Below are 23,109 nucleotides of genomic sequence, written 5' to 3' on the forward strand. Positions count from 1 at the left end.
GATAGTTTGACAGCGATTCAAATGTATCATTTACTTGACACTGTATTTATACAGGCAGCAAGAACAAACAGACCAATGGGCGCTTTCCCAGCGTCTGGCAACTGCTGACGCTGCGCCCTGACCAATCAGGAAGGCTTGGGCGGCTAGCAACAGGCTATGCTGCGCCTCAGCCAATCAGGGTGCAGCCTGGTCTGTTGCTGGCCTCCCGGTCGTAACTCGAGGACTTTATGAGTCCTCAACACCCCTTCCCCCCGAGTTAGAGCGCATGCCCAACACTTGAGCATGTGTAGTCGGCGAGGTAGGCGGGGCAGCACCGGACCCGCCCAGAACGTCTCAGTTCTCCAGGAGTCGTCGGAGGGATGAGACCTGCTCGTCGTAGCTCCTCCCCGAAGGGAGTGGAGCTCCGAGCGGCGCCATCTTGGGACTGCCCAGAAGACAGGCTCAGCACAACAGGTAGGCCGGGCCGAGGGGGCGTGGCAATGGGGGAAGTGTCGCGTTGCCGGGAGGTGGCAACCGGCGGAGGATTGGTGTAGGAACTTGGAATGACGGCCGGACCGGATTGAGTTTGTGGTGGGGACGCCGGCCGACAGGGGGTGTCCGGGTAGGTGGGGCCTGAACTGGGGAAGGCCCTGTCGCTTGAAACCGTGTCGGGTTGAGGAAAGTCAACAGCAGGTTGGAACCCTGCAACAAGGGGGTAGGAGAGGCCTGCCTGGGGAAAGGCCTCGAACTGAAGCATTGGGACCGGCTGGCAGGCAGCTGCGTCGTTGGGCCCTGGATCCGTCAGGGCGCCGGTCTCCGCGGGGAGACGCCTCCTTAGTTGATCCATGTGGCGTCTCCACTTGGATCCATCGGCCAGGACAACCCTGTAGGAACAGGGGCCAGTTATGGACACAACAGAGGCAGCCACCCATTTAGGTTCCCCAGAGAACGAGCGTGCCCAAACCGGATCCCCCACCAGGAAAGTGCGGGGAGGGGAAACCCCCAAGTTGCACGGCTGATCCCCTGAATAGAGCAGGTGAAGCATATCCAGGGGGATCCGCAGGCGCCGGCCCTTCAAGAGCTCCGCGGGGCCTTTGTTGGTCATTGGCCAGGGGGTGGAATCTTGGCTTAGCAGGTAAGCTGCCACCCTCGACTGCCAGTCGCCCCGGTCCATCCGGCCAAGTGCCTCCTTGGCCGATCGGACCACGCGCTCCGCCCGGCCATTGCAGGCCAGATGGTACGGTGCTGTGGGAGCATGCCGGATTCCCTGACAGGCCAGGAATTCCTGGAACGTGGTGGAAGTAAATTGGGGCCCATTGTCAGAGACAATTACGTCCGGCAATCTGTGGGTTGCGAACAAACAGCACAGGGCCCTGACCGTACTCTCAGCTGAGGTGGAGGCCATGAGGACCAGTTCCACCCAGTGAGAGTAGGTGTCCACCACTATCAGGAATGTCTGGCCATGGAAGGGGCCGGCAAAATCCACATGTAGGCGGGACCACGGGCCTCTCGGAGCCTTCCACTCACGAGAAGGCCCGGCTGGGGGGTTAGGTTGAGAGAGCTGGCGCGTAGTGCAGCGGCCCATGTAGGCCGCAATCTCTGAGTCCAGCAAAGGCCACCACACATAGCTGCGTGCTAACGCTTTCATCCGCGCTATGCCGGGGTGGTCTTTGTGGAGCAGAGACAGGACCTGGGCGCGCAGCATGGAAGGGATCACCACCCGATCCCCCCAAATAAGACACCCGCCATGTAGGGACAATTCAGCTTGCCGGGCCTTAAAAGGCCGGAAGCTGTCAGCCACCTTTCCTAAGGGCCATCCACGGAGGACCCAGGAGCAAACCTGAGCCAAGACAGGGTCAGCCTTAGTGTGAGCCACGACGTCTGCGGCAGAAAGGGGTAGGCCGGAGGAGGCAATAAGCAGAACGGACAGAGAAGGTACCGGGGCCGGGTCAGGGTCCAGCAAGGGGCAGCGGCTAAGGGCATCAGCATGCCCCAGCTGCTTGGCCCGGGTGGTAGAACAGCGTATAAGAATACGCCACCAAGAACTCCGTCCATCGTGTCATTCTAGGGGAAAGAATGGGAGGGGTTGGCTTGTCGCCTGCCAAAAGCCCAAGGAGTGGCTTATGGTCAGTGACAAGGGTAAAGTGCCGACCATAGAGGTAGTCGTGAAACTTCTTAACCCCGGACACTGCAGCCAGAGCCTCCTTGTCTATCTGGCTGTAATTACGCTCCGCAGTGGAGAGTGTTCGGGAGTAAAAAGCCACGGGGGCCTCCGAGCCATTTGGGAGGACATGGCTCAGGACTGCACCCAGACCATAGAGGGAGGTGTCACAGGCTAACGTCAGCGGCAGCTTGTCCTTGTATTGTACTAAGACAGCCACTGACGTATGCGTGTCTTTGACAGCCACGAATGCATGCGCTTCGCGGCTGCCCCAGTGCCATGCCGCAGATCGGTCGAGCAACCGATGCAGCGGCTCGACTAGTGACGCCTTGTGAGGCACGAACGGCGTGTAGAAATTTAGAAGCCCCAGGAACGCCTGCAACTCCACCTTGGAGGAGGGAGTGGGGGCGTTCCTGATGGCGGCAACCTTAGCAGGTGTAGGGTGGATTCCTTGGGCATCAATTAAGAACCCCAAGAACTCCACCCTAGGCACAGCAAATGAGCATTTGCTGCGTTTGAGTTTTAAACCCGCGCCCCTAAAACGAAGGAGGACCTTCCTGAGCATTTTGATGAGTTCTGAGCGGCTGGAAGCAGCGATCAGAACATCATCGAAATACGGAACCACGCCAGGGAGCCCATGGAGCAGGCGTTCCATGAGGCTCTGGAAAATCCCCGGGGCCACGAACACGCCAAATTGGAGGAGGCGGCAACGAAAAGCCCCACGATGGGTGATGATGGTTTGGGCAGCAGCCACCGGGAGCTGTTGGTAGGCCTGCGCCATATCCAGTTTTGCAAAGGTGCAGCCCCGCCCCAGGGAATGGAGCAGGTGCTGCACAACAAGGACTGGATAGGGGTTTGCCTGGAGGGCAAGGTTGATGGTCGACTTGTAGTCGGCGCAGATCCGCACCGACCCGTCTGGTTTGACAGGGACCACAATCAGGGTCTCCCATCGCGAGTGGTCGACAGGTTCGAGTACGCCCTGCGCCAAAAGCTTATCAAGCTCGGCATCAACCTTGGCCCTTAAGGCAAAAGGCACCCTGCGAGCCTTCAGCCGAATTGGAGCAACCTGGGGGTCGAGGTTAAGGGAGATAGGGGTGCCCATGTAGGAACCCAGCTGGCCATCGAAAATGTCTGCAAATTCCGCAAGGACATCCTCCAGGGAAGAGGCACCCACCCTATGCACCCCCCCCAATAGACAGCCCCAGGGAAGGGAACCAGTTGAGACCCAGTAGAGTTTACTTTTTGAATAAAGTAAGAATTATAGAGAGGGTTCGCAACTTGGGAGTCCTCCTGGATCCACAGCTGTCATTTGACCACCACCTAGCAGCTGTGACCAGGGGGGCATTCGCCCAGGTTCGCCTGGTGCGCCAGTTGCGACCCTACCTGAATCGGGAGGCTCTCACAACAGTCACTCGGGCCCTTGTGATCTCTAGGCTGGAATACTGCAATGTGCTCTACATGGGGCTGCCCTTGAAGAGCATCCGGCGGCTTCAGCTAGTACAGAACGCGGCCGCGCGAGTGATTGCGGGTGCACCTCGATTCACCCGCATAACACCCATCCTCCGCGAGCTGCGCTGGCTGCCTGTCGATCTCCGGATGCGCTTCAAGGTGCTATTAATCACCCATAAAGCCCTACATGGCAGTGGATCTGGATACTTGAGAGACCGCCTTCTGCCAATTACCTCCCTGCGACCAATAAGATCCCATAGACTAGGCCTCCTCCGTATTCCATCGGCCAGCCAGTGTCGGCTGGCAACTACAAGGAGGAGGGCCTTCTCAGCAGCAGCCCCAGCCCTTTGGAACGAGCTCCCCGTGGAGATTCGTACCCTCTCCACCGTCCAAGCCTTCCGCATAGCCTTGAAGAACTGGCTCGCCCGTCAGGCCTGGGGATAAGGATAGTTACCCCCCCCGAATGATGAATGCATGTTGCCTGCTATTTTATTATATGTCTTCTATCTTGTTGTTTATGTTCCCCCTTTCCCAGTTTTATGTGAGCCGCCCTGAGTCCCCTCAGGGAAAAGGGCGGCCTACAAATTCTAATAAAACTACGAAAAAAAAACTACGAAATTATATGTCACGGGGGGGGGGGTGTCATCAGGATTTTAGAGATACTTAGGTAGGGCATGGCCAAAAAAAGGTTGGGAACTGCTCTATATAGTACTGTGAACTACTTGAACCAGAAACTGAGGGAGCCCAAAGTGCAGACATGAACGACACTGAAGTTATTTCCTCCCCCCCCCCCACCCCACATTTCTCCCTTGATTTGAGTTTCCCTTTCAGACCTTGAAATCATGTTCTCTGGCCTCCCATGATTACTTTCACTTTCTCACATGATGCAGGCATAGCAAATTAATTATGTCAGCAGATCTAACTCTTATAAACCGCAAAGAATTTGTCGTTAGCTAACTTCATACTACACAATTTATATAATTAACCCATTTTATGGGGTCACATAAGATATCAAATCATTAACTATCCAACAAACTATTTACCCATTAAGCACAGAAAAACCTAACTAGGAAAAACTAATTTATAGGCTGGGCACACATATTTACTAGGCCTTTCACTGACCTAATTTAGTGGTTATGCAACTCTACTGTATGGTACCTGCTGAAATAAACTAATTAGTCCATAATTTGTCACAGCAGTCTATGAAAAAACAGTATTGTAGCCCTAATGTATTACACTTTAGTGCTTTGGCTTAGAAATAATTCCCCAGAGTCTCGCTAAAATAGCAGTTCTCTGCTGAAGAAAAATGGAAAACAGCGGGAATTATAATAGAAAAGCAAAGTGGCAAAACCGTTCAAGATTGGTTCCAATATAAATGCAGCAAGTTAGAAAGAGAATGCTGAGTACGACAATGCAATTGTGTTCCCAGTACTGGTGCCTACTGTCTAGTCTGTGTTTGTTTTCCAACATGGGAAGCAATCAATCATAACTCAGCATCTGCCTTCTTTGCTCAATTGACGGGCCAAAATAAAATTCTTAAATTTAGATTACAACCCGGCTCCCAAATGTAAAGAAATATGTGGATGGTGGCACCTACAGACTACATCCCAAAATGAAGCAATTACAGCCCACAATACTGCATGTGAAAATAACATCTTATTCTATTCAAAATACTATTGAAGAACACTCATCCATACAATGACAGCGATACAGGCTAATCAAGGAACTAGCAGCAAGAAATATCACTTGCATCCTGCTGTCTGATTCTCTATCCCACATAGCAGTTCTGAAAACTTTCACTGCCCTAAAACAGAAAATGATGGCAGCAGCTACCCAAGAGGTCTGTCAGCTTCTGCCTTGCTGTTGCTTCAGCTATCATGAAACGGGGAGGGAGGGTTGGTATTTGGGAGGGGTAATTCGATGTGCTGGAGGAATGTTCTAGTATGTACCAGATGGTTGGATTGCGCATGCGTGAGTGCTTCCCGCCTGGACTAACGGCTTCGGCATTCCATCTTCGTGATGTCTTTGAAGTTATCTCACACCTGACATTTGAAGGACTTATGATTGGCCTGAGGCTATGATCCTAAGGGGTGGGGAATGGACTATTCTATATATCAATCGCTTTCGCGCCTAATTAAGCAGACTTTGCTTCGCAACTGCTCGCTTACCATTTGTAATTAGTAAAAGTACTTTTGATTTCCAACACATGGAATCTCTTAGTCTTTCTTTCTTAATTATATAATGGAGTGATGCTGACAAGAAGCAAAGTCTCTTTAAAACCCTTTCCAGGAGATTTACGTCTACCGTGAAGGGAGGAATGTCTTCACTGATCAGGGAAGAGGAGGGGGCCGCTTGCGATGTGGATACCAGCGGAGCCGGGCCTCCCAAACTTTCGCTTCACGAGCCCGGACCTCCCGACCTCTCACTTCATGAAGATTTGTTTCAACTACAAATATCCAGCCAGCCTGACCCCCCCCCCCCCACGATGGTCCACTTCGGTAGGACAAAGAGAGGAAGAGACAAGCTGGAATGCAGGGGTCACCCAAAGGCAACCCCGACAACGAACGCTGGAGACGGGAGCCGTGAGAAAACCCCAGAGGAGTGAATTACCTGATTATTGGGGACAAAGGTATTTTGGGGAAAGGAGTGGGGAAGATGAAAAAGACTGGAGAGGCTGGGAGCGACAGTACCCACGCGCGGTTTCACCGCCCCCCCTCGACCTGCTTCACCCCCTGTGGCTAGAGGTTTTGCTGGACCAGGGGCCCCACCTCCCCGAAGGCACAGGATGGCAAAAATCCCTCCCCTGCCTGTGCGATACAATGGTGATTCTGCTAGCCTGGCCTCTTTTATTATGCAAGTTTTTAATTACATGGAAATTTATGGCCGTGATTTTGAGACAGATGGCATGAGGGTGAGAATGGTTCTCCTATCCTTAGACGGCGAAGCAGCTACCTGGTCCACGGCATTACATATGTCTGCCTCCCCCCTCTTGGGGGATTTCAATCGATTTATGGAGGCTTTCCGACAACGCTTTGATGACCCTTTGACTGAGAAGCGGAGCAAATTGAAATTTATAACCCTCGAGCAGGACGATAGACCTGTCGCCCAATACATCCAAGAATTTCAGTGTCTGTCCCAATATATGAGAGGATGGGGAGAGGACGCCCTTTTGGACAAATTTGCTTCGGGCTTAGATGAAGACATTTATCAGCAATGTGTTAATCGCAACCTGCCCAGACGTTTGACCACTTGGTTTGAACACGCAGCTGATGCTGAGCTCGACTTAATCAGGCTCCGTTGTGCCAAAGAGGAAAGAAAGAAGAGGAAGGAGAAAGCTTCCAGTTCCGAGTCATGCCTTTTGGCCTACAGGGGGCTCCTGCAGTCTTCATGCAATTAATCAATGAGATCTTGCACGACCACCTCTACAAAGGAGTTATCGTATATTTAGACAATATCCTTATCTATATTCGCACTTATGACCAACACGTCGCTCTTGTGCGCACTGTTTTGAAAAAACTCCGAGCCGCTGATCTGTATGCCAAATTGTCTAAGTGTGAGTTTCACCAAACTAAAATTGACTACCTTGGATATCGCATCTCACCAGACGGCATTGAAATGGATCCTGAGAAAGTGAGGGCGGTCACTGAATGGGACGCGCCCAAAACTCGTAAACAGTTACAAAATTTTTTGGGCTTTGCTAATTTCTACCGTCAGTTCATTCCTTCTTTTGCTAAAATTGCTCTTCCTATAACTAATTTGCTCAAGTCAAAGGGGGAGCCAAAACCTAAACCTAATAAGCCTCTGGACTGGAACATGGAATGCCAGGCGGCATTCGAAAAACTTAAACGCCTGTTTGCCGCTGAGCCAGTGCTAAAGCATCCTGACCTAGACAGGCCTTTCGTCGTCCAGGCTGACGCCAGCGACGTCGCCGTGGGGGCCATTTTGCTGCAAGCCAACGACCAAGGTAACCTACAACCTTGCGCGTACACCTCCCGAAAGCTCACTGACACGGAGAGACGTTGGGCAGTTTGGGAGAAAGAGGCTTTCGCGGTTCGTTGGGCTCTAGCCACGTGGCGCCATTTCCTAGAGGGCGCTAAACACCCGTTTGAGGTGTGGACTGACCACAAGAATTTGGAAGCTTTGAGAACGCCACGGCGTCTCTCCCCCAAACAAATGCGATGGGCCCAATATTTCAACCGTTTCAATTTCACACTTAAGTACATCCCGGGGGGAAAAAATTTCATGGCAGATGCCTTGTCCAGACTGCCTCAATATAATTGCTCTAAACTGAGTATCGTCCAACCGCTCCTAGCGGCTCCAGTGGTCACGCGCCAGCAGACCCGCGCAAAAAAGGATGTGCCTCAGGATCTTCTTTCTGACCTCAAACAAGCGCTTCCTCACGACGACTGGTTCCTGAACCATCGGGACGAGTGCACTATGAGGGATGATCTCCCGTGGATCGGCGCCAAATTGTACATCCCCGCATCCCTACGGCTCGTGGTCCTTCGTCGCACACATGATTCCAGATTGGCGGGTCATTTTGGATTCGTCAAAACTTTGCATCTAGTGAAGAGGCAATTCTGGTGGCCCTCTTTAAAAAAGGACATTGAACTTTATGTGGCCAGTTGCCCAGTTTGTGCAACCGCTAAAAGACCGCCGGGGAAACCACAAGGGCTGCTCCAGTCTGTCGCTCGCCCGGTTGCCCCTTGGAAGGAGATTTCTATGGACTTTATTGTTGAGCTCCCCGAGAGCCAGGGGCATACGGTCATATGGGTGGTCACTGACTTGTTTTCCAAGCAGGTTCATTTCGTGCCTTGCCACAAAATTCCTTCCGCTAAGGCATTGGCTAAACTTTTCATTTCCCATATTTACCGGTTGCATGGAGTGCCCGATCGCATTATCTCCGATCGTGGTGTCCAATTCACATCTAATTTCTGGAAGGAATTTCTTAAATGCATTGGCTCCGCCCAGGGCCTTAGCTCCGCCTACCATCCTCAGACTAATGGCAGCTGTGAACGTACTAATTCCGTTCTTGAGCAATATTTACGTTGTTTCATCAATTATCAACAAGATGATTGGGTAGACTTGTTACCACATGCTGAGGTGGCCTACAACAATTCTGTTCATTCCAGCACGGGTTTCACCTCTTTCCGGGTCGTTTACGGTCAGGATTTTGTTCCTATCCCTGAATTGCCTCGGGACCAACCGCAGGTTCCTTCAGTTGCGGACTGGAGTGAGCGCCTCAGTCGTGTTTGGCCGTTGACCCTCTCCACTTTGGACGCTGCGCATAAGGCCCATAAGAAACAAGCGGATAAGAAACGCTCTCAACCTTATGAATACCGGCCTGGCGATTTGGTTTATTTGTCAACAAAGTTCCTGCACACAACGCAGAAATCTAAGAAGTTGGGGCCCAAATATGTGGGGCCCTTCCCCATTGTAAAGGTCATCAATCCTGTCTCTGTTCGTTTACAGTTACCCAAACACCTCAACCGGATCTACCCAGTGTTCCACATTAACCTCATCAAGCCTGTTCGGGTTTCCCAATTGCGTCCCCCTGATGACCCTCCGCCTGCTCCGTTGCTAGTTGATGGGGAGCGTCACTTCGAAGTTCGTGAAATTCTTGATTCCCGCAAGCACCGTAATCGCATCCAATACCTGGTGGCTTGGAAGCATTTTCCTCCCTCCCACACGGAGTGGGTTGATAGATCCCATGTTCGTGCTCCCCGACTGCTTCGGAAGTTTTATGCTGCTTACCCTGACAAGCCTTAATTTTCTCTTTCCCCCCCCCCTCCTTCTTTTTATGTTTTGTTGTTTGTCTGTTCGTTTGTTTTTTTTTCCAGGCCTAACAGCCTTTTTCCGGGGGATGGCCGGATGTCAGCTTCTGCCTTGCTGTTGCTTCAGCTGTCACGAAACGGGGAAGGAGGGTTGGTATTTGGGAGGGGTAATTCGATGTGCTGGAGGAATGTTCTAGTATGTACCAGATGGTTGGATTGCGCATGCGTGAGTGCTTCCCGCCTGGACTAACGGCTTCGGCATTCCATCTTCGTGATGTCTTTGAAGTTATCTCACACCTGACATTTGAAGGACTTATGATTGGCCTGAGGCTATGATCCTAAGGGGTGGGGAATGGACTATTCTATATATCAATCGCTTTCGCGCCTAATTAAGCAGACTTTGCTTCGCAACTGCTCGCTTACCATTTGTAATTAGTAAAAGTACTTTTGATTTCCAACACATGGAATCTCTTAGTCTTTCTTTCTTAATTATATAATGGAGTGATGCTGACAAGGTCTTTCAGGATAGCTCACAACTTCAGTGTAACATGATAAAATAAAGTTTTACTGGCAAAGTATAGTTAAGAAAGGAAGTAAGAAATTAAGAAAGAAAATGATAAACAGACAATGCAAGGACAATTAAACAATTCCTATATCCTTCCTTCCTCCATCCTTCCCAGTTTTTAATTGCTGGCGACTGCCTGAACTACTCTCTGCAACTTTCACAGCAACATTTTTCAGAAGTGAATTAACATTGTCTTCTTCCTATGGCTCAGAGATAGTGAATCAGTGGTGGGTTGCCAATTTTTTTACTACCAGTTTGGGCGCACGCATGACACTTCTGCGCATGCGCAGAAGCATCCAGGTGAGTGGGCGGAGCTTCCCACCACTGCTACTACCGGTTCGCCCAATCCCGGCCAAACCAGGAGCAACATACCTCTGTAGCGAATGGCCCAAGTTCACTCAGCTGGTTTTGTACCTAAGGTGGGACTAGAACTCAATCTCTCCCATTTTCCAGCCTCACGCCTTAACCATTACACAAACTGGCTCTGGTGCAGATATTTACATCCTAAAGGTGGAGAAAATAGAAAGAACCTTACCTTAGTAATGAAAGGAAAATAAAAAAGGCTAACAAGCAAACCTAGTTGGCATTAACCATTTTTAAAAGAATGCCAACCCTGAGCTTCACTATTGTTAGTATGAGCATGCAATCCTATGGCCAATTGTGCTTATAAACCAACGTCAGGGTATGAGTATTATGTAATAAGTAAAATTACTATTTGCTTTAGTCACCTTTGAAAATTTCAAAGAAGCCATCACTCCATAGCTATCAGAGCAGGATCCAAAAACAATCTGAGATTGTACTGTTTGTCTCAAGTTTATAATATTTTAAGAAGCTGACGTTCCTCCATATTTGTCCAATCAATTTGGTAACATAAAGAATGCTATTGGCTATTTCTTATTATTTGCATCCCTCCTACAAAGAGTGTCACTTTACACTGCTTTATTGTCTATAAATCCAAGACATAGATTTAGACCCCTCTGAGGCAAGATGCAGAACATTTCAACAAAAACCACACATGCATATACACACAAACACACTGATGGCAGTTATATAACTATTGTGAGACACACAGACTAGTCAGATTGTTCTTCACTAAAGAAGCAAATATGTGTGATATTCCCCCCTCAACTTCAGGTATTCGGGGAAATAGCTTTTGATAATTAATTAAGTCTGAAGACAATGTATTAGCTTGATGAGCATTGGGGAAAGTATTATTTTGTTTAAAACCACTGGTATTGTTTTAGATCAGTGTTCTCAATGTAGGCCATTTGGGGTATAGTAGGTTTTGGAGGGAGCCACCTAAACCTAACTCCCAGGTGTATGATCCATTTGTCATAAACCTCACATCTCATCCTGTCTGCTTATCTCAGCAGCAGAAATACTGAAAATTATTATACTTTACAATACATATGTACCAGGTAGCAGTCAGCATATTGGGGTCATCAGAGGTAAATGAGGCTCAGAAGAGAATCTTGAGCAAAATAAGGTTGAGAACCCCTTGTTTAGACAAGAACTCTATATTGTGTGGCACATGGATTAAAAAGTTGATCTGGGTCTCCCCAAGTCAAGTCAGATGATTTGGAGGTCAACGGGTGAGTCTGGCCGGTTACTCAATCTCAACCAAATCAAATTCACAGCTCAGGGAAATCCACAGCAGAATCCAATTTAATTCTGTCCTTAAAAGAGAGTGCACTCTATGGCTTAGAGAGGAGCCCTGCTCAAGAAACCAAGTTTCAAGAACAAGCTGCAAAGGCAAAATGAGACGACATGCTTGTTTCTGGTAAAGAGGGTCTTCTGGCTTCCAGGTCACTGCATCAATTCTCTTTTACATTAAGAGACATGTCATTGGAACGACAGTCCCATAAAAAATTTGGCCATTCTAACTTAGCAACACAGTAGAAAGCAGACCTACAATTCCTTACAGAGGGCTGATTTAAATTGTCTCCATAGGCCACGACTCCTGCTACAGATAGAGATACTCCCCCCCCCCCGGATAATCACATTTTCAAGATTGTACAAAACTATTGGCTGGATGCCAATAGTCAAGATAAACTCACCTAAGCCTTTTTCTGTTTGGCAATTTCCCCTTCATTTAAGACTACTGAGAGAAGAAACCTTTCTTTGGGCAACCATGTGCTATGCAGCCTCTCTGCTCCATCCCTCTGGTCCTCTTTCCCCTGATGTATCACCCTAGGGCCAGATCACAATCTAGCTAACACATGCCATGGGGATAAGTGTTTATGTTTTGTTTTTTAAGACGTATTGCATAATCTAACATGAAAGCCGAAATATTCTTCTCTGTAGCTCCCTAACTCTGAAGCATGAGAAGAGTACTGTTGAGAATTACATACCCTTCTACCACTGCTGAATGTAATCCTAGATTTATTAATCTGCAAGGATGGATCCTTGCCATATTTGCTTCCCCTGAATAGAGCTGGCAGACCTTCCAATTCAAGAAATTTAGTACAAACCATGCTTGCTACTTTAAAATACAGCCTTAACCCAAATCCATGCATTCCAGCGCAAAAAATATTCAGCTGCAGTGCACAGCCATCAGAAGAAGCAGGCAAATCATAAACGCGGAATAGGAAGAGGGTTTCCTTTCAACACAAAACGTGACAGGTTTTATCTACTGTATTTAATGCCGGTATCATTCACATAAGAAAATGCCATCTACAAGAAAGCAATCCTATCCCTAATCGGAGGACAGTTACAGTTCACCAAGGCTAAGGGCTCTTTCACATGTTCTCTCCCCCTTTCTCTTTATCTCCCTCACACACATACAACACATAGACAATCCCTGAAACATGTTAGTAACTCAAGAAACGATCCAGGAATTTTTGGGGTGGGGGTGGGAGCCATCTTGAATGAAAATATTAGGGGGGGGGAAGAGGACCCCAAATAAGGTTAACTTACTTTGCCACTTTTGGCTTGCTGAGACATCCATAGATCTGGCTGTTTGAAAAGCATCTGGGCTAAGACTGCTGCACACCACTGGAAACCTTGAACAGCAACTTCCAATGCTGCTACCCACAGAGAAGCAGAGAGCAAGAGGGAGAGAGGAAGGAAGAGAGAGAGAGAGAGTGCACAGAGCACAGCGCTGCAGAGAAAGAGAGAGAGGAACAGCAGAGTGAAGCACTAAGCCACTGATTAATTCAGCCTGTTGCCAGTCACGCTGCTGAATGCTGGAAACAGAAGAAAGGGAGGAATGAGAAGAGAAAGATGGAGAAGTTCTTTTCCCTTGGTGGGGGGCAGGAGGATGCACATCAAACCAAATAATCCCCATGAACTATCTATGTAGAGATGGTATTAGGCTGAGAACCAGGTCATATACATGTCGAGCTGATGAAGGCTCAGTAGAGATAGGAGAGCTAGTCTCAAAAGGGAAAAATCAACCGTGGGAGCGGAGAAGGATTGGGAATGTTTGTACAAATTGAAAACATACTTTCATAAATAAGGGGGCAATCAAATGGCAGATTCTGTATTTCTCATGCCAATTATTTCAAGGCAATAGGAAAAGTCTAGAGAGGATCCTCAATTTGCCGAGCTCTGTGGATATTTAGTGCTGTCTACTGAACATCCTTTTGCTCTCAGCAGGACTTCCCAGCAGTCATCCAAATGGGGAACAGCTTTTCTCCACCACCAAGCATCAAATATTCATATCATCTCAAGACGAGACACCAGAAGAAAACGCAATATAGTGTTATTAATAACAACCCAATAGTTCTGTGGCTTGCCACTCACCAAGACAACAATGCAGGGGACACGAGAAGGACATAGAGCTAACAAATAGAACTGTCATAATATTATACTCAAGTAGCAAAAAAGAAGAATTATATAACTGACAAGAGTCAGGCCAACTTAAGCTACATCCTATTCAAGGGACAGTGCCACACAACTCCTCTTAGGGGGCTTAGGATGTTAAAAGTTAACATTTTAGCCCTACTCAAAAATTGTGTGAATGACCAATCAACGTCAGCAACTTGAGTATAGAGTTGGTTATGCTGAATGAAGATCACCTGCTTTTTCAGCAATCTCTGGATGACTTTTTTTTCCTTATCCAACTATAAGGATCTCTCTAGCATACATACTTTAGCATCCTAACCATCTCCAACTTTTTTGCCCAGTTGAAAAAAAGCAGCAGGTGATGTTTGCAGTGGTTTTGGATAGAAAATTCTTGCTGGGCGAAATTAACAATTCTTTTGAATATTGAACGCCAAGGGTTGTTGTTGTTTTTTTAATATCCCCAAGGTCTTTCTGGTAGCCTTTCTACCAGTCTGATGAATTCAGGACCAGAAAGCTCTTTCAATCAACTCCTCTTCCTTCTTCTCCCAAAGCTTCTCTTCTAGTGCTGGATAGATAATTGTCTTGCCCCAAAGTTTCACACAATGTGCGGTCAAGAGTCACAATAATCAAAGGTGACTCAATATTGAGGAAAAAATAATATCTGTGGGATCCTTGATGCTCTCTGAGCTTGGAGGTTTTCTTGCTGCATTTCATTGCCAAACTAGGTAACACCATCAGTGCTAAAAGGGAGTGAGGTTTGCTCAAATGTTACCTTGCCATGAAAGAAAACAACCAAGCTCGGAGAGTACCAAGGACCCCACGGTTTAACCCACAAATATTCTCTTCTATTGGAATCATGGCTGTTACAGAATACAACATGAACAGCCGTCTTCCCTGACCACATAGCATTTAGAATGAGTGAATTGAAACTTCCAGAATTATCCTATGATCTTGTCAAGGCTGAAAAGTGGCAATAAAAGGACCAATCTTTTCAATTTAACATGTCAATGCACATACTACTCATCATGGTATAAAAAATAGAAAGAAAGAAGAAAGAAATCAGCCACGGTGGTACAGTGATTAGAGTGCAGTATTGCAGACTACTTCTGCTGACTGCCAGCTGCCTGCAATTTGGCAGTTCAAATCTCACCAGGCTCAAGGTTGACTCATCCTTCCATCCTTCCGAGGTGAGTGAAATGTGGACCCAGACTGTTGGGGGGGAAATATGCTGACTCTGTAAAACTGCTTAGAGCTGTAAAGCACTGTAAAGCGGTGTATATGTCTAAGTGCTATTGCTATTGCTATTGCTATTCTCCCAAAAGGATAACAAATTTAGGTGCATTAAAATGTGAGATAAATCCTGCACAAGCTCACTTTTTCAGCATTACAGTCAGTCTGCTTCAGGTCAGGCCCACCTAGAGATACCCTGGGCATGAGCCCAGAATCTCCTATACATGAAAAGAGACATCCCATGGACCTGCTCTCTACTAAGGAATGACTCCTGACAGGCTCCTCTTCCCTGAAAAAAAAACTAATTAATATTTGTGAGCTTTGATCTGCACAATCATCATAATCATTGTCAACTTTATTAAATTTACAGTATATCAGAAATTACAGGTGGAGGATCCAACGTTGCGACGCTACGGACGTGCGGTCTCAATGCTCCGAGACTGCACCCAATACTTTTGCTGCTGGGTGGTCCAATCGGACCTAAACCATCCCGCAGAGATGGTGAACAGAAAGAATATGTCTTGCTGACCTCAGGGACATCGTAAATCGATCGTCCCTGATCGATCCAAGAGAAGTTCTTCAAGCCGGCAACAAAAAATCCAGCCATTAGACTGGATGGGTGGCTCCAAAACAGAAGGATACAGAAAGAGAAAGTGTTTCCAGATGGTGAGGAATTTTTACTATTTTAAAAGAGGCTGCCTATAAAAAACTTAAAAGTTAATTTAAATTTGAGAACAGAAGAAATAAGGAGTTAAGCTTTGAATGGTTTTGGACAGTGGATTATCTTACTTTTTAAATGCTATGTTCATGGATGAAATTTATGCAAGCCTTTTAAAATAAATGGATTAAGTTTTCTTCTTGTATTTTTTTCTTTTATTATTATTCTTTGTAATCTATGGATTAAAATTCTCCTTCTTCATTACTGCGGGTGTTTTTCCCCTTTTCTTCTCTAACTCATTCAAGAATTTGACTTTTTTTCAACTTGGAATATAAAAAAGATACAAAAGGAAACAAAGAAAATTGTAACAACAGAGGGAAAGAAAAACACTGCTACTCGGAGGTGGGAGGTTTGTGTATTGGAAACAAAACACTTTTACTTTCCTCACTGATTATTCTGGCTTCGCAAAAGGTCTCATTGTTTGTTTATAGAGAGTGATAAGAAGAAAAGCATACAAATGTTCCTTTGAAGTATATCTTTAACCAGAGAAAAGTGAAAATAAGACCTTATTGTGAATTTATGTTAATCTTGTAAAAACCTTCCAAGCCAGAGCAGCAGTGTTTGTCAGCTGAAAATAATGGCACAATTTCAACAGCAGAAAGAAACTTTAAGCCTGCAAAAGATATTGTTAGAAATTCAGAAATTATCAAACACATTTGAGAGGACGGAGAAGAAGTTGGAAAACCTAGAGCATCTAACAGTAAAATATGATGAAGAAGTTGGAGAGGTTTATCAAGTGAAAAAAGGGGAGGTTAGAGTCCTAAAAACCGAAAAGGAAAATGACCATAAAGAAATTAAATCCGCTGATATCTATGGTGATTGGTTTGTGTCTGGAAATAGAAAGAGTGGAACACTGAAAGAGGAATTAAATGGAAGGGAACTCTACCCCAGATGGCAAGATAAACAAGAAGAAAAAAACAAAAGAATTTATGGATTTAAAGAGAGAAATTTTATTAGCAACACCATTGATAACACTACTGACAATTAAAGATAAGCTGATTAAGGAAACAGAATAAGGGCATCAAAATTACATGAGAGACTTAATAAGCAATGAGTTGCAAAGAGAAGTCCATACAAATTTGATTAAGGAGATGATTAGAGGACTGATACCACAAATGGCAGAAGACACGACTGTTTTGCTACTGGAAAGATACAGGTTGATAGATGAAAGTGTATAATTTAAAACTAGTTAAACTTAGTGAAATTTAGTGACAATAGATATAGTTAAATAAATAATTGATAATAATAATAATAATGCATACATATGAGCCAAGGTGGCGCAGTGGTTAAAAGCAGCACTGCAGGCTACTGCTAGATCAGCAGGTCAGCGGTTCAAATCTCACCGGCTCAGGGTTGACTCAGCCTTCCATCCTTCCGAGGTGGGTAAAATGAGGACCCAGATTGTTGGGGGCAATATGCTGACTCTCTGTAAACCGCTTAGAGAGGCCTGAAAGGCCTATGAAGCGGTATATAAGTCTACTGCTATTGCTATTGCTATATGTATTGTTATGATAAGTAATAATTGGATATGAATATTGAATGGTACCTGTTGTGACTCAGCAGTTCTGCTGAGAGTCTTTTCGGGATCAAGATTCATTAGGCAGCTGGGAGTGGTTAGAAGCAAGTTGGGAGATAAAAGGAGGGATGCTGCCATGCCCCAGTGGCTGGAGTCAACGTTCCTTCGTATGTTCCATGTCTGGTACAATATTGCTTGCTTATTACTCGTGATTATGCCTGTTACATTTGGATAAATGCTTTGGTGTTTTCATGTAAATCTGATCCGTGGAGACAGTGGAAGAAGGGCTGCGTTTGTAAGAGCTTTTGTTTTGAATTCTTATCGGAGAGTGATGTTTATGTTATTTCTGGGCTCGAAGCCAGTTTGAACTGAAAACTGATAAAGAAAAGTCCTTTTAAGTTTAATTGTCTGCGTTTGTTAACGAGCCGTCAAGGGGGGTCAGAACAGGTACCCATGAAAGGAAGATTAGAAATCTTTTTGGTTATATATAAAGGATAATAAAAAAGAACTAAGTTAAATTTAGTTAATTTTTGATTATTAGGGGGGAAATGTTATGATACAGTATACAGTCAAATACAGGAGGGATAATGATAACAACATATATATATATATATATATATATATATATATATATATATATATATATATATATATATATATATATATATATATATATATATATATATATATATATATATGGCTGATAAGGAGTCGAGCTCTGTAGCTCAATGGTTAACACATCTGCCTAAGAGGCAATAGAGCACAGGTTCGAATCCCAGTAAGGATATGGCTAGCTGATGAGAGCTAAATAGCTTGAAATAGATCTATACTAGTCTTCCTTTATTTATTTATCAGCACAAATAAAAACACATATACACATACATATATATATATATATATATATATATATATATATATATATATATATATATATATATATATATATATATATATATATATATATATATATACACACCCATACATACATACACATACACAACATAAGGAAAGTGGATGTAAATTGTAAAGTGATTTGGAAAGGAGGATTAGAATTTTTTGTTACTAAATATTATGGATGTTTAGCTAGAATAGGCCATAAGGATTCAGTGTTATTCAAGGATTTTAGAAATAGCAAATGAAATGCCAGTATGTGGTTATATTTTAAATCTTGGTATATTTTATGATGAAGGACATTTAAACAATTATAGTCAAATGAAAAGGGAGGTATGATAACATGTATAAATATCTGAGTTAAAATACTGGAGTTAACATGAATTATGGTTGATGACTGTGGAAGAGATGCACAAAAGTCTTTTGTAACCAACTGTTACACTTTTTACAGTATGTACAGAAGGAGGATTCTTTGTGTTGTGTTTGTTTTAAAAATAAAAAAAATATTTTAAAAAAAGAAAATACAGGTTAGACTGGCCATAAGTCAGAATGAAAAGGAAGGATATGGTGAGCTCAATATTATGACCAAAATAAATATTTATCTCCAAAAAGATATTTAAAAACTACTTTATTTATTTTATGCCTCTTTAAATATTTGTATGAATAATTCAATACGGTGAACATTTTTGTTTTTGATTATTTATACCCATTCATTACTTCTACAAATAACTCAAAAGTGGTGAACATGTCCAACACACCCTCGTCCTCCTATTTTTCTCACAACAATCCTCTGAGATGCGTAAGGCTGAGAGAGAGTGATGGACCCAGTCACCCAGCTGGCTTTAGTGCCTAAGGCAGGACAGCCTCTTTGATCTAGGCCAGCACCTTAACCACTAGACTAGACCAAACTGGCTATTATTAGAAGAGTGGATTTTCCCCAGTTAATGAAAAGAAGAAGCAATGTGAACTACTAGCAAGCCATGGGACTTTTTACAATCTTCCAACCATCCCTGTGCTAAAATAATCTCAAATCCAGAGAACTGATGATTAAAACATACTTTTTTAAAAAAAACTTTGGGCCTGTAGGAAGTTAGCACCCACCACTCTCCTAGAAAAATGAAATATTCTAGGGAATATTAAAAAGGCAGACTATTATATTTTCCTGGATGAGAAATGGAGAAACATGTTTTTAGGCAGGAAACAGACTCACTCTTAATAGTCCCCACCCTCATCAATAGCTCACAGCAGATGTCTGCACTTAAGAGATAAAGAGATAGCTAGGTCTATTCCTAGGCAAATGTCCTCACCCAAGATCCAACAAAAGTAGGATTAACCTTCTACCCATCTAGCAATAGAACTCACCACATGGCACCTGGGAAGATTATATCACCCAGCAAGGCTCAACCAAGCCTGGGACTACAGACAACCTACAAAGTTACCCCTGCATGGCCCCATGGGAATCTGACAACCAATCAGAATACAAGCTCAAATTCAAAAGCCCAGAGAGGTCATAAAACCCAGGCACTCTCAGCATCGCTTCCCTCTTTTGTCCAGAACCTCAAACCATTTGATCCTGTCCACCATTAAAAACCATCTATCCAAACCATTGTTTCCAGTGTCTTTCTCCCCACTTGGAACTGAACCTAGATGGACATTTCTTCCAACAGGCCCCTAGATGCTACTGGATGTTGCATCTTAAGTAGCCTGTTTGGTAAGTTGGGAGAGTGAGTGCATTCAGAGAAGCATTGTGAGAATGGTGTTGGAGAACACACAAACCAGCATACAGCGACACTGCAGTTTAAATAGGCTTTTACTTTCGTGGAAATAGAGGTATCAGAGTCCATCAAACTGTCCAAGTCATACACGGATAAGACTGTCAGTCATCAATGTCTTTCAGTTAAGGGATAATCCAAATAACATAGTCCATAATCATACAAACAGTCTGGTACACAAAGTTTGCTAGCAGTTGCAAAACTTACAATAGCTCACGGCACTTTCTAACAGCCAGCTTCCAAAACACTCAGATCAGATCAGCCCAGCATCTAACAGAGAGCTAATAGTCATTCTGGCTCCTTCTTATGGCCGATTGAGGAAAACAGCAACCAATCACATTTTACAGTATGATTTAAAGAAACAGGTATAGCATTGTTACATGGTTTATATATTGCCAACCCAACCTTTAGATTATATTCCCAACATAGTCCAAAATCATAGGAGTATTAAGGTTTGATGAAAACATCCCCAGACTTGAAAAAAATACGCTTTGCTCGAGATGCTGAAAGTGTTGCTCGTTAAAGAGAGCAATCGAGAGACTTAGCTCTGCATCTGGCCATTCTTTGGATAAGGCAAACTGTGGATTGCAAAGAACCTTAAAATCTACAGGGCTGGGTAGCCTCCAGGATTTTTATTCAACTTGGAGATTTTACTTATCATCATTTGAAGGATCAAAATGCCAGAATATATATAATTCTAGAAGTAAAGCTCAAGAAAAACAAGAGGACATTTGTGATGCTGATTACAAAAGGAGCCCAGTGGGGAAGAAAGGGGAGGGGAAGGAAAGAGAGGCAGCATCTTTCTCCAGGGCATTGTGTTTCCTAGACGACACACACACTCTGGAGCTGCACAAAGGAACACAATGTTTTGCTCAGCACAGATCTCCCTCCACAACCTCCCAGCAACGCCACCCCCCCCCCCATTCCTTAACACCATTCTTAGGAAGTTCCAGGGCTGCTGAAGCACAGCTATTGGCAGGTGGGATTGCAGAAGAAAGGGGGAAAGTGGGGGAGAGGAGAGTCTTGAAGCCATCTGGCCTGGGAAACTTTCAGTCCCAAACACAGCAGTTAAATGAGTTTTGATCTCTCCAGAGAAACGCTCCCTGGCAAATGGTCCTGTGACTGCTCTCTCATCACAATTTTGACTGACTGCATGACAGGACTCTGGAGGATAGCATTAAGGGATGCTTTTACGCTGTTTCAGCTAAACAGAATAGGAGCACCTTAAGCTTGATGGGCAGCCAGGTCTTCTTCCAGTGCTTTGGCAGTCACCTTAGCAGACCTGCTGTCTACATTGGCTGAACTTTTTCCTTAATAAATAAATGAGAATATATACTCTCTTTCATTTGGATTCATTTACATTCTGTTTACTGTTTGACTGATCTGTGAAATGTATGGAAAGTTTGTGATCTCTTTTTGTTTTTAGGGGGGGGGGTTCCCGTGTATGTGTGCGCGCGCACGCGCACAAATGCACATTTTTTTATAAAACTTGTTAAATAATAATACGAAAAGAACTTTTCCCTTGATAAAAAGCCCAGATTCTTTCTAGCTGAAGACAACACAAAAGCATTTGAGCTGCTAATAGGAGGAGCTTTAAAAAGCACAATGTATACTTGTCTATGATAAGAGGGTCAATCCAAAAGAAGAAAAACTGGTATTTATCAAATAAGAATTATCCCAAAGGAGCAGAGGGACATGGCTGGGGGGTTGGAGTGGCATATGGACCACTGATTAAAATAAGAAATGAAAAGAAGAGGTACCTGAAGCCCTAAAGCCATTTCATCTCCATCCTGTTCACACAGTGTAAGCATCACAGTTAAGGAAGGTTGAAATTTTAACAAAGGGTACCAAATTCTGGGGTGTCTTTTATTCATGGCAAAATAGTTTGGTGCACAGTTATCACAAAGATCCTGTTTCTACCTCTGCTATCCTTCCCCAGGAGTGAGGAGGGAAAGGGGATTTTGCAGTATCCCTCCCGTCACGCCCACCAAGCCACGCCCACAGAACTGGTAGTAAAAAAATTTGAACTTCATCACTGTCCTGTATGCAGTTGGACTGGCAGTCAATGCAGAAAAGAACAGCAAGGCATAATTCACAAGGTTCCTCATACTGAAAGCAAAAGTTCAGAAGACGAAACCCTCAAAGAGTGTAAAAACTACAGAACTTAGAAAAAAGGGGAATAACTGCAGCAGGTGCTAAAGTTTCTTTTTTTCCTTGTTCTTTTTTAAACTTGAAAATGTCCAATAAAAACTATTTTAAAAAAAACAACAAAAGTGGCAGGAGAAGTTCAGCAATAGGCCATAATATGGTTTGTTACATTTTGAATTTATCTAATTTTTTAAAAATCTGGCTACATCAGCTCATTCATCATATGATTACTGTGGTTTAAACCACGTATGAACCCAAATTTACTGAAACAGGAAGAATGTTCTAGGAGAAGAAGGTAATTTAGTCTCTGGGTTTTTTTTGCAATAAAACACATTTAATTGAAGGTGTGTTAACACCTGTCCACCATCCCCTTAACTGTTGCCATTTGGTTGTTTCCCATCTAAACTATATTATTGCCCAGAATATGTCCTCTAGAATAGAAGGGCATGAGTTCTCTTTGTGAAAACATTAGTAGAAATAACAAAGTTAATAAACAGCAAAAAAAACCCACAACCTCACAATTTCAGGAATTCATGAGTTATCTTAATCCTTTTCAACATTTATGAATCTACAATGTTCAGAACCAGGAATGGATCAAACTATATTTCCTCCACAGGCTGGCTCAATATCCTAAGATATGGTTCTCTTATATAATAGTTAAACAAAGGTAAAGGTAAAGGTAAAGGTTCCCCGCGGACATATGTGCTAGTCATTCCCGACTCTAGGGGGCGGTGCTCATCTCCGTTTCAAAGCCGAAGACCCAGCGCTGTCGGAAGACATCTCCGTGGTCATGTGGCCGGCATGACTAAATACCAAAGGTACACAGAACGCTGTTACTTTCCCACCAAAGGTGGTTCCTATTTTTCTACCTGCATTTTTACATGCTTTCAAACTGCTAGGTTGGCAGAAGCTGGGACAAGTAACGGGAGCTCACTCCGTTATGTGGTGCTAGGGATTCGAAGCAACGAACTGCCAATCTTTCTGATCAACAAGCTCAGCTTCTTAGCCATTAAATCACGGCGTTACATCATTATAAATATAACTATTTTGCACATTCTTATTACTTTTATAAATCATAGTTTTAGGCTACTGGAACACTAGGCTGATGCATAGCAATTCA

General features: G+C 44.5%; 1 protein-coding gene across 7 annotated transcripts in view; it reads right to left on the reverse strand.

Annotated features, from left to right (window-relative positions):
* Window positions 1–23,109, reverse strand: part of TMEM94 (transmembrane protein 94) — a 106,023-nt gene that overhangs the window by 48,991 nt on the left and 33,923 nt on the right. Inside the window, exon 1 of one of the 7 annotated variants that reach the window (XM_014066902.2) lies at window positions 12,845–16,152. The exons of the other annotated variants lie outside the window; for them this stretch is intronic. Within the exon in view, the coding sequence (XP_013922377.1) occupies window positions 12,845–12,898 (54 nt within the window). The 5' untranslated portion in view covers window positions 12,899–16,152. Of the gene's footprint in view, window positions 1–12,844; window positions 16,153–23,109 lie in introns of those variants that run through there. 7 annotated transcript variants of the gene reach the window in all.

Source organism: Thamnophis sirtalis, unplaced genomic scaffold (assembly GCF_051295495.1).
Source record: "Thamnophis sirtalis isolate CommonGarterSnake01/CBP01778 unplaced genomic scaffold, rThaSir2_p1.2 scaffold_3, whole genome shotgun sequence".
In the NCBI taxonomy this organism is placed as follows: Eukaryota; Metazoa; Chordata; class Lepidosauria; order Squamata; family Natricidae; genus Thamnophis; species Thamnophis sirtalis.